Raw genomic sequence first — 26,707 nt, 5'->3', positions numbered from 1 at the left:
TGTAAGGCAATACCACTGAAAAACAGTCTATGACTAATTCATGTCAAATTACAAGAGTCTGACAGCACAACTGTGAATAAGCCAATGCTGTCCTTAGGAACTTGTATGCCAGCTAATAAGGTATACGCACACTAAGTGGTCGGATCATCGCAGGTTGTCATTAAGATAGCTGCGTAGGCGTGAGGTTACCCTTGTTTAGACAGGTTGGCTAGGCAAGGTTTCTCTGAGTGTGTGCCACCTGTTTGCAGAGCTACAAGATGACAGGGAGAAGTGCTGTGAGGAGGAGGGAGGCGAGAGCATGTGCCCAGAGCTTTGTGTGCTGGAAGAGCTGGAGATGAGCAGTGCGGCTGCAGAGATGGGCAGGGCTATTCAGGGCATAGGAAAGAGTTTACATCTCTAGGTGTAAATTCTGTGTAGATTACATGCAGAAAATAAAAAGGTTGGATCTGGAGGACACAGGGTAAAAATTGCTCTGAGAACTCTATCAGAATCATAACTCATTTTGGCCAAGTGATCTGCACTTGTAAGAACTGGTTTTGACCAATAAATAAGCTTGAAAAGACCTATTAAAAATACTTGAAATTTGAATTTCCTCTGTCATTTTCTGTAAATTGTTAGTAGATGGATTGACTGGATTTTTATTTGATATTTTGGACCAAATGGTTCATGAGTACTTTGTGCTTTAGTAGGTATATAATAGGTATATTTTGAAATGTCTAACAGGTATGTAATGATATGTCTGGCTCTCTAGTTCTAGTGCTATTACGTTAATCAGTGGGTTCATGTGTTACCTGATTCATTCATCACTAATTTCCTCATAATTTTCACCTAATCGTTTTGACAATGATTGATAATCATTGGCTAAATCCACTGTTTTATTAGGGCTGGAAAGTGTTAATTTTCTTCTGTATAAGTTACTTTACTTTATTAAAAAATTTCTCAAATGGAGTATTCTAAAAATGATATAAGCTAGAAAGGCCAGATAATTACCTAGCTTTTTCCCTCTTACTGATTTTCAGAATAGTAACTCAGAATCTTTTTTTTTTAACCTTTAAAAGTTATTTTATTTATCTAGTTTTTAGATGATATTTACATAGTTGATCATGGTGGAAAGGAATGAGAGTTAGGGAAAAATGGGTGCGATCACTGTTTTCCAAATTTTCTATTTTTTCTTCCTGTTTCACAGTGGGGAGAAATAAGGGGAGAAGCCATACCCAGCCTCCCAACCACCCGAGTCCCCAGTGATGGGGAACGGCCACCTGGTATCAACCCAGGTCCTGATGTGGCACTCGCACCAAGGATTCTGCCCAGGTGGTTACTGTAGTGCTGAGATGCTGCTAATCTCGCCAGTCCAAGGATGAGGGAACCTTTTCAAAATCCATTGGCTGACATAGTCAAAATTTGAGTCTCCATTCATCCAGATATTTGCTGTCATTGTTTGGCTTGGTAGTTGTCCAGTTTGTTCTGTTCTTCCCCTGCTATAGTATCAGATGTCCTTTGCAGGCCCCAATGAGCTCCCATATCTTCTGTGCATCTGGGCATACGGTCACTACTCTGTCTTTTTTGAGGAGGACTCAGTATCTTTTTTTGTAAGGTTTATTTATTTTTATTGGAAAGTCATATATACAGAACAGAGGAGAGAGAGGCAGAGAGGAAGATATAATGTCCGCTGGTTCACTCCACAAGTGGCCACAACGGCTGGAGCTGATCTGATCCGAAGCCAGGAGCCAGGAGCTTCTTCCCAGTCTCCCACATGGATGCAGGGTCCCAAGGTTTTAGGCTGTCCTTGACTGGTTTCCCAGGCCACAAGCAGGGAGCTGGAAGGGAAGCAGGGCAGTCAAGATTAGAACCAGTGCCTATATGGGATCCTGGCACGTGCAAGGCGAGGACTTTATCCACTAGGCTACCGTGTTGGGTTCTGTAACTCAGTATCTTAACACAAAGATGATTGGCTAATGAATTTTCCTTAATGTTTTATGATGTTTATTTTTTAAATTTTTGTTTATTTTGGGGGCTGCTGGCTCATTCTCTGCCTGTGGGCACCAACACCTCATATGGGCACTAGTTTATGTCCTGGCTGCTTTGCTTCCAATTCAGCTCCCTGCCTATAGCCTGGAGAAACAGCATAGGATGATCCCAGGCCTTGGCGTGCCCTGCACCTGCTTTGGAGACCCCAGAGGAAGCTCCTGTCTCGCAGTTTCTGATCAGCTCAGCTCCAGCCCTTGCGGCCATTTGGGGAGTGAACCAGTAGATGGGAAGTCTTCTCTGTCTCCTCCTCCTATAGAATATGCTTTTCAAATAAAAATAAGTAAATCTTTTAAGAAATATTCTTGCTTTTTCATTTGAAAAGCAGAATGACAGAGAAAACAGAAGACTTTTCCATCTGATGGCTCATTTCCCCTAATACCTGCAACAGCAGGGACTGGACAGGGCCAAAACCCGGAGCCTGGCACGCCATCTGCATCTCCCGCGTGGGTGGTAGGAACCCAAGCACTTGAGCCATCACTTGCTGCCTCCCAGGGTGCAAATTAGCAGGAAGGTAGGCTGGAAGTAGAGTAGCTGGAACCTGAACCAAGAACTTTGAAATGGCATGTGGCCAGTGAATTTAACTGCTGTGCCACATGTCTGTTTTAGCTTGCTTTCTCTTGATTAATTTAGTTCCTTTTATTCTAAGGATGCATTGTCTTTTCAAATCTTTCTTAGAAAATCAGCCAGAATTTCTTTTCTGATGTTTTTCTGGGACATAAGATGTGCTTTCTGTCGTTACCTTCCTGACTTGCCTTCACTGTCTGGTGATCCTTGTCAGTGCAGAAGGGGGTTATGTGTGGAAATGATTGGCAGGAGGTTCCTGTTTTCCCAACAGTTATGTCTTAGTAGAAGTTGATAGATTCAGTGATTCGGAGTGGGAAGTACAGATTAAATCACACTGCTTAGCCCGTTTTCTACTCTTGATTTCTGCACCTGCCGACTCAGAGCTGGACATTAATCCAGCTCCTCCAAGAGAAAGGGCACTGCCTTACTGCCCTCTTCCCTTTCTGCTTGATGCAGGAAGTGGCCAGCTCCGCCGTGGTCTGTTCTATAGTAGTTTCCTCCACTTCCTTTCCATCTTTTAGACCTTGTCTTTGCTGCTGATGGTGACTCCCTTGTGAATGTCTGCGCTGTTGTGTCCTTGGGATTTCGGAAGTATGGAAAGGGCAATGCACGCACCTGCTGACTTAACCTGTTGTGTTGAAGTGCAGCTCCTTTTTGGCATACTGTAGCTACACCTGATCTTAGTTTCTCTCAGAGATTGCTTGTTAGTAGCTTCTTTCCAAGCAAGCAGAGGTAATAAAACCTGTGACCTCTTGAGTTTCGTGACCATCATGAGATAACATAAAACATATAGTGCTTAACTTGTGTCAGACGTTTTAAGTTCTTTGCTAGTCTAAACTCACTTAACACAGTAACGGTAGTTACTGCCATTATCCCTATTTTAGAGACAGTGAAACTGAGGCAGAGCCGTTCAGAACTCACTCAAGGACACATAGCCAGGAGGGGCAGAGCCTGGGTGTCGCCAGGCAGCCAGGCATGCTTCAGCCTTTCTTTCTTCCTTTAAAATTCAGGAGGGGGGGGGGGAAGAAAAACCTGCCTGTGCTTAACTGTCACCCAGTTGTTTTTTTTTTTAAAGGAAAGGGGCTTTCTTTTTTCGTTTTTTTAAGATTTATTTTTATTGGAAAGGCAGATATACAGAGAGGAGAGACAGAGAGGAAGATCTTCCGTCCGATGATTCACTCCCCAAGTGACCGCAACGGCCACAGGCAGGGAGCTGGATGGGAAGTGGGGCCGCCAGGATTAGGACCGGTGCCCATATGGGATCCCGGGCGTGCAAGGCGAGGACCTTAACCACTGTGCCATCGCGCCAGGCCCTGTCATCTAGTTTTAATTATTTGGAATACAAATTGCTGATGACTTTGTAGAAACAATAAGTTTTTAAGTGATCTAATCAGGTCTGAGTTAAGCATTAATCTTTGAGAACCTTTGCAAGCTATTATGGTGTTACAAAGAAATAAATTAACCTATTAAAATGTCCTTTTCAGCTGTGTTTGCGAATTCTAAATAGCATTGAGGCTTATGAGTACATTGCTTAAGTCTTGCAAGTTCTTGGCTGCACTAACTGCTGAGGTTTCTCATAATGAGTATTTATTTCCGTACAACCATGAATAGTGGATTCATAAATGATGAATGTTTTCCCAGTGAAAATTCTTTTGCAGAAAATATGGAAAAGAAATGTCCTTAAATGGATTACACATAGCTTAGTTCTCAGACAGATAAATATTAGGGAAAGCATTTGAAAAATATTCAGACAGCACTGGGAAGGATTTTATTTTTTGAAATAAAGGGACTATCTAGGTGCTCGTGTGCATTTTAGATGTTTTCTCTAAGAAATGTTGAGGGACCTGGCACAATGGTCTAGTGGCTGAATCCTTACCTTGAATGTGCTGCAATCCCATATGGGTGCTGGTTCGTGTCCCGGCTGCTCTGCTTCCCATCCAGCTCCCTGCTTGTGGCCTGGGAAAGTAGTAGAGGATGATCCAAAGCCTTGGGACCCTACACCTGGGAGACCTGGAAGAGACTCCTGGCTCATGGCTTTGGATCAGCTCAACTTCAGCCATTGGAGCCACTTGGGGAAATGAACCAGCAGACAGAAAATCTTCCTCTCTGTCTCTCATTTTCTGTGAGCCAGGAGCCTCTCTTGGGCCTGAGGTGTGGTTGCAGGTACCCAAGTCCTTGGGCCATCCTCCACTGCTTTCCCAGTCCCATAAGCAAGGAGCTGAATTGGAAATGGAGTGGCTGGGACTTAAACTGGTGCCCATATAGGATTCTGGCACCACAGGCTGAAGCTTAACATTCTCTGCCTTGGCACTAACCCATGAATGTTTCCATTCTTCTTTTTATTTTATTTTATTTTTTAAAAAAATTTTGATCTGTGGGCCAGCTATCCACTGCTCCGTCTTTTCAAATGTTTCCATTCTTAATAACATGCTGTTTGTGTAAGTACTCTCTTATAAACTTTTATGACCCACAGCAGATTTACTGTAATATGTTTTCAGCCTGTTATACGAAAGACTGGATGGCTTAGAAACAATAGAAATGTATTTCTCACAGTTCTGAAAGATGTCGGCATGGTGAGGTTCTGTAAGGCCTTCTTCTGGGTTGCAGATTGGCTGCTGCTTCACAAAACAGAAAGAGAGTGAGCTGGCTTGTTGGTCCTTACGTGGCACTAATTCTATTATTTGAGGCCTAAATTCTTAATGTCCTTTTTACCTACCATAAGCCTTGGGCCTGTCATGCTTGCTACTTGCCGATTAGTTGAATGCAGGAAGTGAAACTTGGTTTTCAAGAAGTCAGCTAGTGCTCACTCCTCTCTGTAGCCTTTCTCGGGAGGAAAGGAAACTATGGGGAGTATGGAAGGCAGTTAGTTGGAGAACAGTGTTCTTCATTAACTTCTCCAGAACATCTGGGACCTTCCCCTCCTAGCACCTTGCTTAGTCCCCCTCTCTCCACACCTACAGACCCTGGGAAGCACGTCCTGGGTCCCGGAGCAGCCTCTGGGGAGCAGCTGTGGACAGTCTCTCAACCGCGCAGTCAGAATTGCTCTGCCATCTGAACAGAGCTGGGTGACGCATGGCTGGGTGGACAGCTGAGGCCTACTGGAAGGCTTGCACAATGTCCCATATGCTCCCATGATTTCCCAACCCTTCTTAGTGTTAAATTGGCGTCATGAGACCAGTTTTGGCACAGGGACACAATGTGTATCATTTTAATGGGTCAGTGAGTAGGTGAGTAGGTATTGTTTTACTTTTTCTGTGCTTGGGTAACTGTGCAAGGTAAAAGTTCCAGGGATGTTCTTACAGGTTTAAGAAGGATCACTAGGGCTGGTATGGTGGTACAGTGGGTTAAGTCATTACCTGTGACACAGGCATTCTATGTGGGTAGCAGGTTAAGCTCTATATCCCCTCTCTGTTAATCTGCCTTTCCAACAAAAATAATTCTCTTTTTAAAAATTTTATTCCAATTAAAACACTTAGTAATATACCAAATAAGATTAGCAAGTAAAGAGCAAAAAGATCTTAGGTTCGTAAGAATATACACAGTGGTTTTAGACAATAATTTTATGGAAAAATTACCATTTTATCTATCTACAATAAATTGTTAAGTATTCACAGGTAATTAAAGCTATAGTGGTGTAACATTCTTAACCATTGGTTTAGCAGCAGTATGAAGTTAAGTTTACAAAACTATATTGCAACAGTTTTTAAAAAGATTTGTTTATTTTTATTGGAAAGTCAGATATACAGAGAGGAGGAGAGATAGGAAGATCATCCATCTGCTGATTCACTCCCCAGGTGGCCACAACGGCCAGAGCTGAGCCAATTCGAAGCCAGGAACCTGGAGCCTGGAGCCTCTTCCGGGTCTCCCACGCGGGTGCAGGGTCCCAAGGCTTTGGGCCGTCCTTGACTGCTTTCCCAGGCCACAGGCAGGGAGCTGCATGCGAAGTGGAGCCTATATGGGATCCTGGCTTGTGCAAGGTGAGGACTTTAACCACTAGGCTACCATGCCGGGCCTGCAACAGTTTTTAAACACACAGCCCCTTCTGCTTGCCTGCCTTCTATTCTCCCCCCACCATTTTTTTTAGCTCCCTCTTGTAAGGGAGAACAATGTGGTATTTGTCTTTGTGTGTCCAGCTTATTTCACTCAACAGGATATTCTCCCTCATGCCAATTCTGCTGCAAATGCTAAAATGTTCTTTCTTTTTTATAGTCAGATAATATTCTGATGTGTGTTTGTATCACATTTTCTTTATTCATTAATCTAATGATGGTTGAATTCAAATTTTGGCTACTCTGAACAGTGCTGCTATAAACATGGTGATGTTTTAGACCACGTGTTCATGTCCCAGCAATGGGACTGTTCAATCAAATGGCAAATCCATTTCTAGTTTTTTAACGAAATCTCCACACTGCTTTCCACAGTGGCTCTACTCATTACAACAATGTAAGCATTTGTTACTCTGGTGTTTTAAATGTTAGCCGTTTTGGCAAATTCATTGTGGTTTTGATTTGCATTTCTCTGATGGCTAGCAGTGTTCAGCATTTTATCATATATTTGTTGTTTGTCATTAGTACTACTTTTAATAACCATTGAGACCCTTTACCCATTTTTTTATTTGGAATATAGAGTGACAGGAAGAGAGGGAATAAGGTAGAATTCCTCTCCTTTCTTCCACTCCCCCTCCATGGTGAATAAGGATAACCTCTTCAATAAATAGTGTGGGCAAAACTCTGTGTGTTTGTGTGTGAGAGAGAGAGAGAGAGAGAGAATGAAGAATGAAATTAGATCCATATCACTCACCATATACATAATCAACTCATGATGGATCAAAGACCTAAATTTAAGTTACTAGAAGAAAGTGTAGAAAAACTCTAAGACATTGGCATATGGGATGACTTCTTGGACAAAGCTCTCAAAGTACAGGCAACTAAGTGAATGGCACCATATCAAACATCAATAGGGAAAAGAGACATCCAACAGAATGGGAAAAATAGTTGCAAACTGCCTAACTGATGAAGGGTTAGTATCCTGAATGATTCAGCAAATTAAACAATAACAAAAAAGCGAAGGACCAAAACTGTGGTCATTTGGTGAATGAGTTAATACAGAGAACATTTGTCAAAAATTAGTTGGCTGTATGTATTGGATTAATTTCTGGCTGCTCTGTTCTGTTCCATAGATCTCTGTGTTGCTTTTTTTTTTTATTCTAAAGATTTATTTTATTTTTATTGGAAAGGCGGATATACATAGAGGAGAGACAGAGAGGAAGATCTTCCGTCCCATGATTCACTCCCCAGGTAGCCACATCGGCTGGAGCTGAGCCAATCCGAAGCCAGGAGCCTCTTTCAGGTCTCCCACACGAGTGCAGGGTCCCAAAGCTTTGGGCCGTCCTCGACTGCTTTCCCAGGCCAGAAGCAGGGAGCTGGATGGGAAGTGGAGCTGCCGGGATTAGAACCGGCGCCCATATGGGATCCGGGCGCATTCAAGGCGAGGACTTTAGCCAATAGGCCACGCTGCCGGGCCCTGTGTATTGCTTTTTACTCAAGAACCAAACTGTTTTAATTACAATACCTCTGTAGTATACTTTCAGGTCAGATATTGTAAAGTCAGCTTGATTTTTCTTGCTTGGGATTACTTTTGCTATTTGGAGTCTTTTGATACTCTATTTGACTTTTAGGATCATTTTGTACCATTCTGTAAAGAATATCATTGGTGTTTTGATAGAGATTACATTGAAGCTGTAGATTGTTTTTGGTAATATACACATTTTAATAATATTCTTTCAATTCATGTTTTGCTCATCTTTTTAAAGTTCATTTTTATTATTTATTTGAGAGGTAGAGAGACAGAGCTCTATCTGCTGATTCCTTCTCCAAAGCCTACAGTGACCACAGCTGGGCCTGGGTCAGACCAGGGCTGTAGCCAAGAATCCGAACACAATTCAGTTCCCACAGTGGGTGGCAGGAGCTGAATGACTTTGCGCGGTCTCAGCTGGAAGGAAACTGGAGTCTGGAGCTGGGGATAAGACTCAGCCACTCCAAGGCGGAATGTAGTCATCCTACCTGCTAGGTCAAAGCCTGCTCCTCTTCATCTTTTTGTGTGGATTTTTTTGTATTTATTTTTATTTTAAGGTCAGAGTTGCAGAGAGAGAGAGAAATCTACTTTCTGGTCCACTACCCAAATGCCTGCAATGGCCAGAGCTGAGCCAATCCAAAGCCAGGAGTCAAGAGCCTCTTCCAGGTCTCCCATGTGAATGCAGGGTCCCAAGGCTTTGGGCCGTCCTCCACTGCTTTCCCAGGCCACAAGCAGGGAGCTGGATGGGAAGTAGAGCAGCCTGTACTAGAACTGGTGCCCATATTGGATCCTGGTGCATACAAAGCAAGGACTTTGGCCATTAGGCTAATGTGCTGGGTCCAAATTTTTACTTCTATAAATTTTTTTTTCTCTTCTTTCATTGCTTGTGGTTTAAGTGTTATTTGTAAGAAATCTTTATTCAATTTGAGGCTACAAAGATTTACATCTGGGATCCTGGTGTGATGACACAATTGACTTTAACTCCTCTTGCAAACACCAGGGTCCTATATTCGTGTCAGTTCATGTCCCGATCTCTGCACATCCCATCCTACTCCCTGATTGTAGCCTGAGAAAGCAGGGGAGGGTGGCCAAAAGCCTTGGACCTCTGCTCCCCTGTGGAAGACCCGGGAGAGGCTCCCAGCTGCTGGCTTTGGATTGGTTCAGTTCCAGACATTGCAGCTACTTTGGAAGTGAAGCAGCAGATGGAGGATCTTTCTCTCTGTATACCTGTCTTTCCAATAAAAATAGAGAAATCTTTTTTAAAAAAAAAAATTTATTTTAGGGCCCGGCGTGGTGGCGCAAGTGGTTAAGGTCCTCGCCTTGCACCCCTGGGATCCCATATGGGCGCCGGTTCTATCCCGGCTGCCCCGCTTCCTTTCCAGCTCCTTGCCTGTGGCCTGGGAAAGCAGTCGAGGACAGCCCAAAGCTTTGGGACCCTGCACCCATGTGGGAGACTGGGAAGAGGATCCTGGCTTTGGATCGGCATAGCATCGGCTGTTGCGCTCACTTGGGGAGTGAATCATGGGACGGAAGATCTTCCTCTCTGTCTCTCCTCTCTGTATATCTGCCTTTCCAATGAAAAAATAATAAAAATAAATCTTTAAAAAAATTTATTTTATTGGAAAGCTCAATATATAAACAGGAGAAAAGACAAAGATCTTTCGTCTGCTGATTTCACTCCCCAAGTGGCTGTGACAGCCGAAGCTGAAATGATCCAAAATTATGAGCCAGGAGCTGCTTCCGGGTCTCCCGCATGGGTGCATGGTCAAAGCTTTGGGCCATGATTGACTGCTTTCCCAGGTCACAAGCAGGGCTGCCAGGATGTGAACCAGCACCCATATGAAATCTTGGTGTGCGCAAGATGAAGATTTTAACCACTAAGCTACTATGCTGGGCCCAATAAATCTTTTCTTAAAGATTTACATTTGTGTTTTTCTTTGGTGTCCTGAAGCTTTATATTTAGGTCTTTGATTTTTGAGTTAATTTTTTAAGTAAAGTGAGTTTACGGGTCCAAAATAATTTCTTTTTCTTTTTTAAAAATTTATTTATGGAGGCTCAGCACGGTGGCCTAGTGACTAAAGTCCTCGCCTTGAACGCACCGGGATCCCATATGGGCGCCAGTTCTAATCCTGGCAGCTCCACTTCCCATCCAGCTCGCTTGCTTGTGGTGTGGGAAAGCAGTGGAGGACGGCCCAAAGCCTTGGGAGACCCTGCACTCGTGTGGGAGACCCTGAGGAAGCTCCAGGCTCCTGGCTTTGGATTGGCTCAGCTCTGGCCATTGTGATCATTTGAGGAGTGAATCAATGGGTGGAAGATCTTCCTCTCTGTCTCTTGTCCTCTCTGTATATCTGACTTTTCCATAAAAATAAAAATAAATCTTAAAAAAAAAAAGATTTATTTATGGGCCCAACACAATAGATTTTTTTTTTCTTGGCACAATAGATGTATTTGTTTATTTTACTTCAAAGTCAATGTTAGAGAGGTCTTGCATCTATTGATTCACCCCCTTAGTGGCTCAGTAGCCAGGGTTAGACTGTGGGAAGTTGAGAACCAGGAGTTTCTTCCTGGTCTCCCACATAGGTGCAGGGATCAAGGAGTTGAGCCCTTCTCCTGTGCTTCCCTAGGTCATTATCCATCAGAAGTGAAGCTGCTGGAACTTGAACTAGCACCATGTAGGATGCCGGGGCTACAGGGGGAGGAATTGCTTGCTATACCACTGCCCTCCCCCAGCTTTTTTTCTGCATGTGCATATTTAATTGTCTGCTCATCATTTGTTTAAGTTGGCAGCTGGATGAGGATTGAAAGAATCCTCTCTGTAAAGCACTAGCCACTGCTCAGGCTTGCTTTGTGCCCTCTACTTTAACTCAGCTTGCTCTCCTGAACAGACTGTTTGCTGATTTCAGGGCTTTGCTGGGTCGTTCTTTGTCCTCAAGATCCCCACATGCTGCTTTTGCAGTTCTCAAAGTTTGTGTTGTAATCCAGGCAGCTCTTACTCTAGGTAAACAGCACATGGCTCCAGTCTTGGCCTTTTCTTTGTCATCGTGGCAGTGAGGATCTGAGCTCACTGTGATCTTTGAGGAGTGCAGAGGAAATGCCAGACGCTGAGTTAGGCCCCATTCAGTGTGTCACTTGTTCGCCTCAGCTTTGGAGTGGTTAGTCTAGAATCTCACTTCATTTATTACATTATTTTTTGTGACAACTTGATGTATTTTTAATTATTATGTTATTTATTTGAAAAGCAGAGTGAGAGAAAGAAAGATCTTAAATTCACTAGTTCATTCCCCAAAGGCCACAATGACAAAGGGTTGGCCAGATGGAATCCAGAAACAACTTCTGAGTCTCCCAAGGATGTGGGCCATATCCTGCTGCTTTCCAGGTGTATTATGTGATAGTGCCAGCAGCCTGGACCTTCCCCTGGGTCTCCCCCATAGGTACAGGCACCCCACAACCTGGGCTATCTTTGACACTTTACTGAGGCATACTCACAGGGAGCTGGATTGGAAGTAGAGCAGCTGGGACTGGAATACCAGCTCAACAGGCAGAGGCTTAACCTGGTATGCCACAGTGCCAGCCTGAGAAATTTTCTAACAATCATTTCCTGTCTCAGCCCTCATTGTTGTATCTGTTCCACCAAGCTGTAATATCATTTCTTCTTTCTTTGAATTATAGTCCAGCTATGTGAATGGTAGTATATAGCAGGAGTCAATGTTCCAGAATTACTCCTGTAACTTTCCTAATTGTAGCCTGTTTTTCCCTCCTTACAGGAAATGACTTAGAGGCCTTATGAATACATTTGTGCGTTCTTGCTTCAGACTGTACAATTGAGGGCCAACCCAGTCTGGAAGTACCTCTTGTTCCTGTTGCAAGGAAACCACTACCTCAGCAAACAAAAGGAAAGAAGGAGAAGACTTACACCATTTTTTACAAAGAAACCAACTTGCTTCCCAAAACGGTTTCGGTGTTGCTAAGAGGCTCTGTAGGCAAGTGGTCTGACAGGCAGGCTCTGTCAGGGTTCTCCAGAGACTTGATCTTCCTTCTTCCGGACTTTGTGACGCAATTCTGTACTGCTTTTAAAATTGCTGTTGATCAGCTTGTGGGTTCTGGGTTCTAACTTTTTTCATATATTAAAGATACATTCTATTACATTTTTAAAAGTTAAGTTATTTTTCTGCCATTGTAAATAAAAATATCAGAATATTGTTGCATAACAATTATAAGTAAATGTTTTTCTTAGCAATCATATCTTTTTATTGAGAGTGGAATGCTAAACAGTTTTTCTACAGCATTTTGGACACACTTTTATTTTTTGTCAGTGGTTCTGTGTGCACTGAAAATACTAATTATATAAAACCTGTTGTCCTCCCATCTACATTGGATCATATGGTCATCTGCTTCATAGAAATGCCTTTTTTAAAACTCAGATTTGCAGAACTTCACTATTTTTATACCTAGCAACAGTTTTGAACAAAAGAATAAAGAAAGGAAAATTCAGGCCCTGACCTGCTTCCGGGCCCTGGGACAGTCCCCCTCCCGCATGTATTGCTGCAGTGCCCAGGACAGTAAAATGGACTACAAGCGGCGCTTCCTGCTTGGCGGGTCCAAGCAGAAGGTGCAGCAGCACCAGCAGTACCCCCTGCCTGAGCTGGGCCGGGCCCTGAGTGCTCCCCTGGCATCCACAGCCCCCTCCGCCCCCCTGGGCAGCCTGACTGCCACTGGCAGCTGCCACCACGCTATGCCCCACTCCACCCCCATCGCAGACATCCAGCAGGGCATCTCCAAATACCTGGACGCCCTCAACGTCTTCTGCCGCGCTAGCACCTCCCTCACGGATCTCTTCAGCACCGTGTTCAGGAACTCTCACTACTCAAAGGCGGCCCTGCAGCTCAAAGACGTGCAAGAGCATGTGATGGAAGCAGCCAGCCGGCTGACCTCGGCCATCAAGCCCGAGATTGCCAAGATGCTGATGGAACTTAGTGCCGGCGCTGCCACCTTCACAGACCAGAAGGAGTTCAGCCTCCAGGACATTGAGGTAGCGTATCTTCTGTCTCACACTGAGGTAAAAAGTGAGCGGATTATCTTAGGTGTTGTTTTAAGATTTTTTTAAATCTCTTGAATGTGGCCTTTGTCCTCTGTTTTTGTGGATACTCTCTCCTTATGAGAAGTGTAGTCTTGCCGGGTTCTAAAATGCTTTGATTTCCAAGTAAGTTGGCCAAAAATTAGTAAGCAAATCAACCTTTATTTTATGTTTGTTTCCTTTATGTTTTGAAATCAGAAACTAATTTCTGTATAGCATGCTGAGGTTTTTCTTTAAGAGCCAGGAGCTAGACACTCTGCCGGCTCTACCTTCGGACCAGAGATGGTCTCTACAAGAAGCCGTTGAACTTATCTGGACAATAAGATGCTGGACTCTATGCTTGGTATATGCTTGCAATGAAAGAACCCCAACTAAACTTGAACTGTGGCAATGCAGCAAGGTAGAGGAATCCACATGGGGGGAGGGATAGGGGAGAGGCAGAGGGAATCCCAGTATCTACAACTGTGTCACATAATGCAAAGTAATAATAATAATAATAATAAAAAAGAGCCAGGAGTTTCTTCCAGGTCTCACACATGGGTACAGGGGCCCAAACATATGAGCCATCTTCTGCTGCTTTCCCAGGCGATTAACAGAGGAAGCTGGATCAAAAGTGGAGCAGCCAGGACACTGATTAGTTCTCATGGGATGCTAACACTGTAGATAGTGACTTCACCGTCTATGCCATGATGCTGGCCCTGAAAATTATTATTTTTTTTTAAAGATTTATTTTTATTATTTTTTCATTGGAAAGGCAGATATACAGAGAGGAGAGACAGAGAGGAAGATCTTCCGTCCCATGATTCACTCCCCAAGTGAGCGCAACGGCCGATGCTATGCCGATCCGAAGCCAGGAGCCTCTTCCCAGTCTCCCACGCTGGTGCAGGGACCCAAAGCTTTGGGCCGTCCTTGACTGCTTTCCCGGGCCACAGGCAGGGAGCTGGAAGGGAAGCGGGGCTGCCGAGATTAGAACCGGCACCCATATGGGATACCGGGCGTGCGAGGCGAGGACCTTTAACCACTTGCACCACTGCGCCGGGCCCGAAAATTATTATTTTAAAGTGCTCAGGAGATGAGTGTTGGTGAAAAAGCCACTTCCATTGCTTGTGTCCCCTATCAGAATGTCTGGATTCAAAAGGTGGGAGATTTCTTTGTTTCACTTTATCTAAGTATCTGTGTCTCTGTCTTTGAACTAAATTAAGTTAAAAAAAATTTTTTTTAAGATTTATTTTTATTTTTATTGGAAAGTCAGATATACAGAAAGGACGAGAGACAGAGAGGAAGATTTTCTGTCCCATGATTCACTCCCCAAGTGAGTGCAACAGCCAGTGCACACCGATCCGAAGCCAGGATCCAGAAACTTCTTCCAGGTCTCCTACACGAGCACAGGGTCCCAAGGCTTTGGGCCGTCCTTGACTGCTTTCCCAGGCCACAAGCAGGGAGCTGGATGGGAAGTGGAGCTGCTGGAATTAGAACCAGCGCCCCCATATGGGATCCCGTGTGTTCAAGGCGAGGACCTTAGCCGCTGGGCCCATCAAAGGCTTTTATTTTAGCCTGAACATTATTTCTCGAGCTCCTCTTCGGGCCTTTCCCCCAGGAGTTCGAGGAGACAGAGCTGGACCTTGTGGTTATTTGTTCACCAGTTCTTGAGGGCAGGTGCTCTTGCTTCCCAGGGCAATGATGATGGAGAAATCGGGCAGAGTAGGTGCTCAGTAAGCCACGGGGGCTATTGCAACACCTGCTTTGTCCCTTCTGCTTTCAGTGGATCAGCCTGGACCACTTGAGTGTAGAAAGGAAAATATTTTTTGCTGTTAAAGTTTGGAATTTTGACTTGGCTTTCCTCATTGAAATGCTGATTAGAATTGTTGGAATACTACCCTTTTTTTTTTTTTTTTTGGTACATAATGGACTAAACTGACTTTCCAAGCCTAGCTTGGAAACCAAATGACAGATTTTAGAATCAGAGTCTATTGTAAGTTTTAGATGGCTAACTTGTAAGCTAGTTTGTTTGTTTGTTTGTTTTACTTTGTTTTATTTTTTGTTTTTTAGCTTTATTTATGTATTTGAAAGGCAGAGTGACAGAAGGAGTTAGAGACCTAGCAACTGCTGGTTCACTCCCCAAATAACTGCAACAGAAAGGGCTGGGCTATGCTGAATCTAGGAGCCAGGAACTTCATCCTGGTCTCCCACATGGGTGGCAGGGGCCCAAACACTTGCCGTCTCCCTCTGCTTCCTGAGACACATTGTCAGGAGGCTGGATTAGAAGTGGAACAACTGGGACTTCAGCTGGCACTTTGATATGGAATGCTGGCATCACAAGTTGTCGGTAAATTCTGAGATGTGGTTGCTGTGTGTAGATCTGCAGACAACATTTTACTTTTTCCCCAGAGCAGTGTTTGTTGTTTCTGGAATTTAGCTGTAAGCCAATAAAGGTCTCTTAAAGTCTTCACCACTCGGATGAAATGGTTAGGCATTTGGAATTTTTTTCCCTTTTGGCTCTTTTAGGGTTTTGTGAGCAAGATCCTGAGAAGTTCTTTAACATTCATCCCTAGGGAAGGGAGTCTGTAGCCTAATGTAGTTGAACTTAATTGTGGGTAAGAAAAGCCTGCAATTTGGGAATATTCAGATGTTTGACTATTTTAACTTAAGACAAAATATGCTCCTTCCACCCTCAGTGGTGACCCCTGCATGCTTCTGGCGTTCCCCCAGGTGATCCCGACCTCTAACCAGATTTGAGATGTGCTCATCGGCGGAGCGATGCTGCTGCCTGTGTCCAAGGCTGCACTGTCAGCCCTGCCATGCTGCTCCGGGGCAGGCAGGGTGCAGAAGTCCTGTCTAGTATGTCCTCGTGGGTGACTTTGCCCTTACCCTGCGTGTTTCACCTTCAACCTGTCAAGTAGAGGAATAAGCTGTGACGGTGGTGTTTGAATAGCCAGCTAGTACTTCTGACACCCTTTCGAGTCCCTTAACCTGTGAAATGAGTTATGAGCCAGAGTCAGAAGATCGGTATTTAGGTGACTATGTGTCTTATGCCCACATAGCCTGGAGCAAATCTTGTGAACATTTCTGAGCCTCAATTTTCTCCTCTCTAAAATGGAGTTGGCACCGACCTACTAGAGTTCTTAATAAAAATCAGAGATCAGTGTGTATGAAGCACTCACTATTCCAGCCCTGAATCTGCTCCCTCGGTCACCTGTAAGTGTAACAGCTTGGGCCCTGGAAAACTCCAGAAGCATTTCCACATCTGCCAAATATGCCCTCGGTGGCCCACATTCCGAGATGTCTCTAGACCCCTTCCCTCGGCAGTCTGCGGCACCCACACCCTATCCACATGGCCAGGTTTCTTACTTTTCAGAAAGTAACACATCCATAACTCTTGTAAAAGCATCTATCATTAGTCTTGAATAAAATTTGCAATGCGAATGTGTATAAATAAAAGGAATTGACTTGTGAGTCATACATTCACTGCACAGGTATTTATTGCATGCCTTGTTTGTGCCAGGTGCTGCCACACAGAGATGCAGCAGACCTTGCTCTGTGTAGCTGGAGGAGCACTCTGGTCTTAGATAAGACATCTCTGAGTAAAGGCCTGAAGGAGGTGAGGGAGCAAGCCTGTTGCTAGTCAGGAGAAGGGTTCCAGAAGGAACAGCTACTGCAAACGTCCCTGCTGCCAACCTGAGCCGGAGTAGGGTGGAAAGATAAGCAGGCTGCTTCGGTCATTCCCCCCAGGGTAGCCAGGTGGGAGGGTGAAGTCAGCCCCTAAAGGGAAGGGTGCAGGCCGGGCCCTGACTTCCCTGGCAGGGAGCAGCAGTGATGCCACATCTGCTCTTGCTCTCTCACACCTTGACAGCTCTGGTTTCCCGGGGGCGGCCCCAAAGCCGAGAGGACAGGCACTCCCCGCCCAGGGCAGCTGCAGGCCTGTGTTTGTTTTCCTGCATTTTCATTGGCTTCCTAAGCTTTCCCACTTTGTGAAAGAGCAGACAGGCATTGTCTCAGATCCTTGCATAACCGAACCTTGCCTTTCAGTTTAATGTACTGACAAATTTTTCCTGTATGCTCTATGATTATTCATGAGTGTATTTGAAATAATTTGTGAGCACTGACTCTTAAGGATCTTAATTCAGGTGTATTAATGTCTATTTTGGATAGCTATATGTCAGAAATATTGTAGAGCAACAGTAATGGAAAGTATTAAAAGCCATTTTCAGAATGTGATTTTCATTAACCTTAATGGAATTAAATGAAATATACTACTGTTCCTTTTTTGTTTCCTAAAGGTAGTTTTATTTCTTTCTTGTTTTGACTAGTAGCTCTTCCATAACAGATTATGAAATAAATATTTTTTAACTGTATGTGCCAAACTAAAATCCAAATAGCTGCTGTTCACCTGATTCATAAAAAGTTTACATAAATCCAACTGAATTCTGATCACTCTCTAGCCTGTCGTTGTTTTTTTTTTCCAAAACTGAAGTGAATTTGCTGTTGTGTAAACAGTCTTCAGAGTTTAGTCTTTAGAGTAAGGTGCAACTTGGGGGTGATTTTATAAACTTGGATTGTGGACAAGATTTACTGTCTGCCTGGCCAGTTCTCCGTGGGTGGAAGCTACTAGGCCAGAGGGAGGGAATGGACTCTGATTAGCTGAGACATGCATGTGCAACCAACTCATTATTCTGAAAATTGCTATTTAGAAGGAGAGAAGTAAAAGATAAACATATTTCCTGCTTGCTAGTATAAGCTGATTGGGGAGGTAGCAAATAGTCCTAATGGTTGAGGGAGCTTCTGTGTAGAAGAATCTTAACATTCTTCTGTGTAAAGGGGATGACACATTAGAAATGTGTCCACGTTGCAGACCATGATGGATTCGGTGGTCAACAACAGAGGGATGTAGGGCAGAGGTCAGGCTTTCTGCATCCTAGTATCATTGAATAGTCTCACTGTTAATGAAATTAGACAGGTGATCTTGCATCTTGATGTGAAGAAATAAGACCCACACAATATCCCTATAGTGTGTTCCTGTATTTCTCCCCACCTGCCCTCTACCCCAACAAAAAGCCCTAAATGAATTTCTACAGGAAATACAGAATATACTGGAACCAGCTATAAGGAATTAAAGCAAACTAGAGTCTGGAGCAATAGTATAATGGCTGCTGAAGTCCTTGCCTTGAACACACGGGATCCCATATGGGCACCGGTTCTAATCCCAGCAACCTCACTTCCCATCCAGCTCCCTGCTTGTGGCCTGGGAAAGCAGTCGAGGACAGCCCAAAGCCTTGGGACCCTGTGCTCGCGTGGGAGACTGGGAAGAGGCTCCTGGCTCCTGGCTTTGGATTCGCTCAGCTCTAACCGTTATGGCTGCTTGGGGAGTGAATCATCAGACGGAAGATTTTCCTCTCTATCTCTCCTCCTCTCTGTATATCTGCCTTTCCAATAAAATAAAAATAAATAAATCTTTTTTTTTAAAGAAAGCAAACTCAGAGTGTGTCATATGCTATATTCAGTTGACATGATTTATGCAACAAGTCAGTGCTATGTAAAAAAATCCAGTAGGAATTACTGTCCTGGATTAGAAGAAAATTAGGGGCTGGTGTCATAGATTAAGCCACCTCTTGGAATGGCAGCATCCTATATCAGAGTGTTGCTTTGAATTCTGGCTGCTCCACTTCCAGTCCTGCTCCCTGCTAATGCCTCTAGGAAGGCAGTAGAGGATGACTGAAGTGCTTGGGGTCCTACAGTTCATGTGGGAGACATGGAAGGAGTTTCAGGCTCCTCACTTCAACCTGGACTAGGGGTATGAACCAACAGATGAAAGATTAAATAAAGAGAATTAAGAAGGGCTAGAACTGTAGCACAAATGCTTAGGCCACTGCTTGGGACTCCCCCAACCCATATGTGAGTGCCTGGTTCTACATCTAATTCAGTTTCCTGATAATGTGTATCCTGGGAGGCAGTAGAGGATGGGTGAAGTACTTGGGTCCCTGTGACCCATGTGGGAGATCTGGGTGGAGTTCCTGGCTCCTAGCTTTGGCCCGGCCCTGTCCTGTTACGGGTATTGGATAGTGTACCACTAGATGGAAGTCTCTCACTCTCTCTGCTCTTCCTTTCAATTTAGAATAAATAGACATTTTAAAATCTTAAACACATCTTTTTTCTTTTCTTTTTTTTTTTTTTAAATGAAGAGATACAGGTGTTGAGGCCTATTGCAGACTGAGCCTTTGGCCTGCAGCTCCAGCATCCTGTAAGGGCACCAATTTGAATTCCAGCTGTTCCACCTGCACTTTCAACTCCCTGCTATTGTACCTGGGAAAGCAGTAAAAAATGACCCAAGTCCTTAGACCCCTGAACCCATATGGGAGATCCAGAAGAAGCTCTTGACTTTGGACCACTGCAGCCCTGGCCATTGTGGCCATTTGGAGAGTGAATCAATAAGTAGAAGATCTAAGAAATGGTAGAGTTGCTATTTTTAAAAAAAGGTTTGAGTGAATTTAAGGGAAAATTAGATATGGTGGGTACATTCTAAGGAAAAAAATAGAAAATTTGTAGACTATGAGGATAATTTTATGTAGAACTAGTTTTCCTGATTTCTTGCTTGAGGATGCAGAGCAGCAAGATGGGAGCTTGTGGTACCCTGAAGTCTCTAGTCCAGCTCTAGATTGCCTTCTCCTGGATTAGTTTTCCCTTAGGGTGAAAACCACTGCTCTGACTTAAGCCACCATCTCATTTCTGCTCTATTATGCCTACGTAAACCTGGTACTGACTGAATGGAACAGATAGACCAGCTCAGAGCCCATGGTCCTAATCTAAGTAAGAAGATAGGGCAGCTCAGAGTGGGATGATAGTGGAGGAGGTAACTAGAGGTAGATGCATGTTTTTGCTTGCTTGCTTTCTTTTTTTTGGGGGGGTGGGGCGAGGATTTACTTATTTTCATTTGAAAGGCAGATTTTACAGACAGAAAAGGTCTTCCATCCACTGGTTCATTCCCCAAATGACGGCAGTGGCTGGAGACAAACTAATCTGAAGCTTGGCCCAGGAGCTTCTACCTGGTCTCCCACAAGGGTGCAGGATCCCAGGGACTTGGGTCATCCTCCCTGCTTTGCCAGGCAGACAGCTGGGTCGTGAGTGGAACAGCCAGACACAAGTTGGCACCCACGTGGGATTCTGGTGCCTCAGGGTGGAGAACTAGCTTGCTGCACTCACACACCAGCCCTAAATGTATGGGTTTTTTTATTTATTATTATAATAAACGTTAACATAAAACTTGCCATTGTAACCATTTGTAAGGGTATAGTTGAGTCACATTAGGAACATTTATATTGTGCATCTGTCAGCATCATCCATCTTCAGAACTTCTCCATATCCCCAAACGGAGACTCCACTTGTTAAGCAATGACTCCTGGCTCCCCTGTGCTCTCAGCCCCTGGCAGTTCGCATTGTGCTTGAAGTCTGTTGAATTTGATTCCTCTAGGAATTTTGTGTAAGTGGAATATTTCTCCCTTTGTGACTGGCCTATTTTACTTGTCATAATGTCTTGAAGGTTTATCCATGCCATAGTGTAAATCAGAATTTCCTTTGTAAGACTGAATAATATTGTAGCAGTTGCATTTTGAATGTCATACCTTGGTGTGTGTGTGTGTGTGTGTGTGTGTGTGTGTTAGAGGAGAGTCTGAGATGGCAGATCACTCCCTAGCTGTGCTGCTTGCTGATGTGGGGAGCAGCAGGTAAAGAATAGACTGGAATCACAGATGTGTGACAGCCAGCAGGCGGTTTTGAAAAGGTAGTTGGGGGCCTGGCGGCGTGGCCTAGCGGCTGAAGTCCTCACCTTGAACACTCCAGGATCCCATATGGGCGCTAGTTCTAATTCCAGCAGCTCCACTTCCCATCCAGCTCCCTGCTTGTGGCCTGGGAAGGCAGTCCAGGATGGTTCAAAGCCTTGGGACCCTGCGCCCATGTGGGATACCCAGAAGAAGTTCCTTGCTCCGAATCGGCATAGCATTGGCCATTGAGACCACTTGGGGAGTGAATCATGGGACAGAAGATCTTCCTCTCTGTCTCTCCTGCTCTCTGTATATCTGACTTTCCAATAAATAAATAAATCTTAAAAAAAAAAAAAACAAAAAGAAAAGGTAGTTGGATAAGGTAGAGCTGGAGTTCAGGTTGAGGTTCAGAACTTGGGACCACCAGTTGGTAGATGGGATTTTAAAAACTGGGCAAGTCAGCAAGGAAGCATGTAGCTGGAAGGCGGGTGAATTGTGACGCACTCTGACATTTAGACACCAGAAGATGAAGAGGAAGCAGCCAGGGGCAGGAACAGCTGGCAAACACAAAGAAAGTGAAAAAGTGTGGTGCCCTAGACACTACGGCGAGTGGGCTGCCTCTTCTCTAACATGAACCAAATTTTAACACAGTGATGACCAGTTGGAAGCCTGAGCTGGGGTAGCCATGTTTGTCGCTGAGCTAATGTGGGAGGCGCCCAGTGCGCAGAGGAACCGCAGTCTCTTCAGTGATGCGTCATGATGAGAATAACGCTCATGGAGACATGTTTCCTTTTCGGAATTCTGTTATCAGCTCATCATCCAAGGAATCCTAGTGTTCTCACTGCCCCAAAAATGTAATCAATGAAAGTCTTACCTCAGCTCTAATGGACTGGCAGGTCATAAGAGGGCTGGTCAACCCAAGCATATTTTTATCTCTACTCTATGTAAACCCACAGTATAAATTTGTCTTTGGAGAAAACTTGGGTTTTGAATAGGAAAAATTACTCAGGACTGTGCTTTGTCTGCAGTAATTAATGTGAAGTGTTTTGCCTTTCATATTAGCTATGTAAGATGTATAAGCAGTATAGCTGAATTACAAAGCTTCTTGTGTGTGTTGACATGCTGATAAAAGTTTCATGTATTTTGACAATAAAATACCTAACTTTTGCAAGATCATCTATAGGAACAAGTCTACAGGCTACATAGGAAACATACAGTCAACTGTTGTATCTGTTTAGTACTGTTTGTTTACTTAGCTGACCTTCCCCGCACCCTAGTTTACTTACAACAGGTATGCATTATTGATTGAAAAGACTTTGTGCTCCACAGCGTTTGACCCACGAAGCCTCTAGAACCCGAGAGCTGTCAGCTGGTATCTTCACCCCATAGTACAGCAGCCTACTGGGCGGCAGAATGTAGTCCTGGAGCTGAGTTGGTAGTGTTGCTGTTGGCTTTGCCTCCCATGGGTGGGCAGTGCTCTCGCCTTTCCTGGTTTTTCTCCTTCCTGCACATGGCAGGCAGCTTCTCTCTGCTGGAGGTTAATGCTCACTGGAAAGAAGGTTCCTGTACTTGGGGCCTCTTTTTTTTTTAGTAAGCTTGTTCTTCCCATTTTTGTGCTGTAGTGTGATCTTCCCAAGTACTTTCCATGGTCCAGGCATGGTCTGCTGCATTCTTTATTTCTCTGGGGGTACATTTAGAATGCTGTATCATATTCTGGTCTGTTGGCTAGGTCCTTATGTAATGACTGTGGAATTACTGTAAGAACAAAAGAGGCCTCATTAAGAACAAGATTGAGGACACTTGGGAACAAGTGTAATGCTGGATGTAAGTAAGTATTGAAGATGAAGATACTGTTGATTGGCTTTGGAATTTCTAATAAAAGCAGTCTGGATCAACTTCATTCCACTCCCTTTAGAATTTCAGATTGATCAGAAATAAATGTACATATGGCAGTTTTCCTTGACCTGCATTCTGGAGAAATAGGTGAAAGATGAATTGTTGAACAATTGAGTAAAAGAGTGAACTGGATGAGAAATTATTTGTATTACTGTGAAAGTCATAAAGTGTTTTGGGAGATGGAGTGGACTTGGCATTCCATGATTTCAACCACATACAGATGTTAAGGGCCAAATGGACCCCAGCCCCATAGAAGAAGAATTACTAAAACTAGATTTTAGAATATTTTAGGGGCCCAACACGGTGGCGTAGCAGCTAAAGTCCTTGCCTTGAGTACACCAGGATCCTATATGGGCACTGGTTCTAATCCCGGCAGCTCCACTTCCATCCAGCTCCCTGCCTGTGGCCTGGGAAAGCAGTCAAGGATGATCTAAGGCCTTGGGACCCTGCACCTGTGGGGGAGACCCGGAGGAAACTCCTGGCTCCAGATTGGCACAGCACTAGCTATTACAGTCACTTGGGGAGTGAATCATGGGACGGAAGATCTTCTTCTCTGTCTCTCCTCCTCTCTGTATATCTGACTTTCCACTCAAAATAAAATAAATCTTTTTTTTTAAAGGAATATTTTAGGAAGGTGGAGTTGACAGATAAGTGGAACCTCAGCAGCCGTAGTGGATCAAAGGGAAGTGTTTGGGTCCTTACAACAGGGTGATGGAAGGAACAGGCACTTGGCACAAGGCTTAGGATGAAGTTATCCCATTTCAGAGTGCTGGGTTCCAGTGCTGTTCCTGATTCCAGCTCCCAGCTAATGTGCATCCTGTGAGACATCAGATTCTGACTCAGGACTTGAATTCGCTGCTACCCACGTGGAAGACCTGGGCTTAGTTCTGAACTGGCTTCTGCTTAGCTCAGCCCCAACTGTTGTAAGCATTTGAGGAGTGAACTGTCAGATGGGAATTCTCTGTCTCTTACCTTCTCTGTGCTTCCAGATATAAAAAATAATTAAATTCTAAATAAACTATGATGACCTTTATTTATTTATTTTTAAAGATTTTTTTTAAAGATTTATTTATTTTTATTGGAAAGTCAGAAATACAGAGAGGAGGAGAGACAGAGAGGAAGATCTTCCATCCCATGATTCACTCCCCAAGTGAGTGCAATGGCCGATGCTATGCCGATCCGGAGCCAGGAGCCAGGAGCTTCTTCCGGGTCTCCCACATGGGTGCAGGGTCCCAAGGCTGTGGGCCATCCTGGACTGCCTTCCCAGGTCACAAGCAGGGAGCTGGATGGGAAGTGGAGCTGCTGGGATTAGAACCGGTGCCCATATGGGATCCTGGAGCGTTCAAGGCAAGGACTTCAGCAGCTAGGCCACCGCACCAGATGACCTTTAATTTAAATCTGTTTTTATACCCTGACCCAAGTGCAAAAACTGCCCCCCAAAATAAAGATATTCTGGCTGTATCAATGAGCACAACATGTGTAGCAGCATGTGAAACATGCACAAGGAAATAGGATCGGAACCGTGCGTCCTTCTCTTCCACTTCCAAGGATCCCAAGAGAGAGCTGCACCTCAGTGGGTCCCTGGTGGTTGTATAAAATCCGCAGTACCTTCCCTTCTCCTTGCTACCTCTCCACTGTCCTAGGGATTAGGAACACAGGTTTTTGGAGTCAATGGACCTGGTAAGGGATCCTCACTTAGTGCCAGCTTAACACTGAATAAGTTTTTCTGTCTGTATACCTCAGTGTTGTCATCTGTAACACAGGTTAACTGCTCACAGCTCATGATCACTTCACCTCATGTAAAGTGTTTGCTGTGGGTTAAAGACTCCGTATGTGGTAGCTGTTGGGTGGAGGTTGTGGCACAGTGGGTTGGGCCATTACTTGAGGCTCCCGTATTCGGTAGCAAAGTGCTGATTTGAGTCCCAGGAGCTCACCCTCTCCTCTAGCTTTCTATTAATACCTTCTGGGTGCAGCAAATAATAGTTTAAGTACTTAGGCCCTTGACACCAGTGTGGGAGACCCATATGGAGCTGATGACTTTGAGCTGGCTGTTGTAAGGCATTTGGGAAGTGAACCACTGGGTCCAAGATATCTCTCTCTCTCTCTCTCTCTCTCTTGCTCTCTTATTCTCTCTCTCTCTCTCTGCACCTTTTATGTAGACAAAAAAAAAAAAATAACATTTTAAACTGGTAGGTACACATAGAACACTACTGACAATTTAAACTTAACCTGTGATTCTTTAATCATCCATCTGTGGCCTAGCATACTGCATCTGTCAGCAGATTCTCTGAATCCCATAATTCCGGAAAGGAATAATGCAGGAAACGGAAAGTTCCAGCACCAGTGCCGTGGTGTAGAAGGATAAGCCTTTGCCTGCGATGTTGGCATCCCATATGGGCTCCAGTTTGAGTCCCAGCTCCCCTGCTTCTGATCCGGCTTTCTGCTTATTACCTGGGAGGGTAGCAGAGGATGGCTGTGCACCCATGTGTGGGTCCTGGCTCCTGGCTTCATCCTAGCCCAGCCCCAGCTCTCATAGCAAGAGAGCGGAGTGAGTCATCAGATGAAATGTATGGTTCTCTTCTCTGTGTCTCTCTGTGAAACTCTGACTCCCAAGTAAATAATCTTTAAAATTTTTGTTAAAATTCAAAGAGAGAGAGGGGGGAAGGGAAGAAAGGAAAGTTGGAAAGTAGGAAGGAAGGAAGATAGGAAAGGAAGGAAGGAAAGAAGGTAGGTTGGTTGGAAGGAAGGAAGGGAGGGAGGGAGGGATTAACCTTGGGTCAAGAACAGTGAGGTCTGTCATACAAAGCAACAGAGATGAGATAGGAGTTGTGTTAGAAATAGGTGGGTAGGGGTCCAGCATAGTGGCCTAGTGGCTAATTCTTCATCTTGCAACCACTGGGATCCCAAATGGGCACCGGTTCAAGTCTCAACTGCTCCACTTTCCAGCCAGCTCCCTGCCTGTGGCCTGGGAAGGCAGCCTAAGGTCTTGGGACCCTGCACCTCTATGGGAGACCCAGAAGAAGCTCCTGGCTCCTGGCTTCAGATCAGCTCAGATCTGGCCGTTGAGCCCACTTGGGGAGTGAATTAGCCAATACAAGATCTTTCTGTCTCTCTTTCTGTATATATATTTGCCTCTCCAATAAAAATACATTTAAAAAATATTAAAAAAGAAAATAGGTAGACATGTGCTAGAGATTGAACTCTGTCCCTCTCAAGAGCTGATATTTACACCTCTGTTAGTGTAGGTGAACAGGTGTTTGCAGGGTGTAAGTTAACCACTGGTTTGATTGACTTTTTTTTTTTTGACATTTTGAAAGATTAATTAATTTATTTTTACTTATGTGAAAGGAAGAGAGAGCACAGGCAAGATGTTCCATGTGCTCATCCGCTCCCCAAATGCCTGTGACAGTGAGGGCGGGGTCCTGCAGGAGCTAGACAGAAGTTCAGAACTCAGTGCGGGTCTTCTATGTGGTTGTCAGGGACCCAAGTGCTGGAGTTATCATCTTCTGCCCCTCAAACCACCTTGGCAGGAAGCTGGATTGAAAACCTAGGTGGTGCTTGATCTTTGGCACTGTGGTATGAGATGTGGGTGTCCCAAGTGGAGGCTTAAGCCACTCTGTCCTAATATCTGCCCCTGCTTGACTTCAGTGAATGATTTGGAAATAATTTTGTCACAATCATAGGGTTGCTGCCGCGCACACACCCCAGGGAGGAGGAGAAAGATCCACAGTGTCTGAGCTCTATTTATAGGGAAGACTCGGATTAAAGGACTTGTTCAAGGGCAGAGTTGTAATGAATAGTGGAGAACACATACTGACAA

The 26,707-nt window shown here is 44.4% G+C and overlaps 1 protein-coding gene across 1 annotated transcript in view; it reads left to right on the top strand.

Annotated features, from left to right (window-relative positions):
• The window catches only part of GARRE1 (granule associated Rac and RHOG effector 1), an 82,899-nt gene that overhangs the window by 23,197 nt on the left and 32,995 nt on the right, over nucleotides 1–26,707 (top strand). Inside the window, exon 2 of the mRNA XM_040976442.1 lies at nucleotides 11,931–13,195. Within this exon, the coding sequence (XP_040832376.1) occupies nucleotides 12,701–13,195 (495 nt within the window). The 5' untranslated portion in view covers nucleotides 11,931–12,700. The remainder of the gene's footprint in view (nucleotides 1–11,930; nucleotides 13,196–26,707) is intronic.

Source organism: Ochotona curzoniae, unplaced genomic scaffold (assembly GCF_017591425.1).
Source record: "Ochotona curzoniae isolate NIBS_2020 unplaced genomic scaffold, NIBS_Ocur_1.0 contig_2699, whole genome shotgun sequence".
NCBI lineage: Eukaryota > Metazoa > Chordata > Mammalia > Lagomorpha > Ochotonidae > Ochotona > Ochotona curzoniae.
This window is presented reverse-complemented; position numbering and strand designations above follow the sequence as displayed.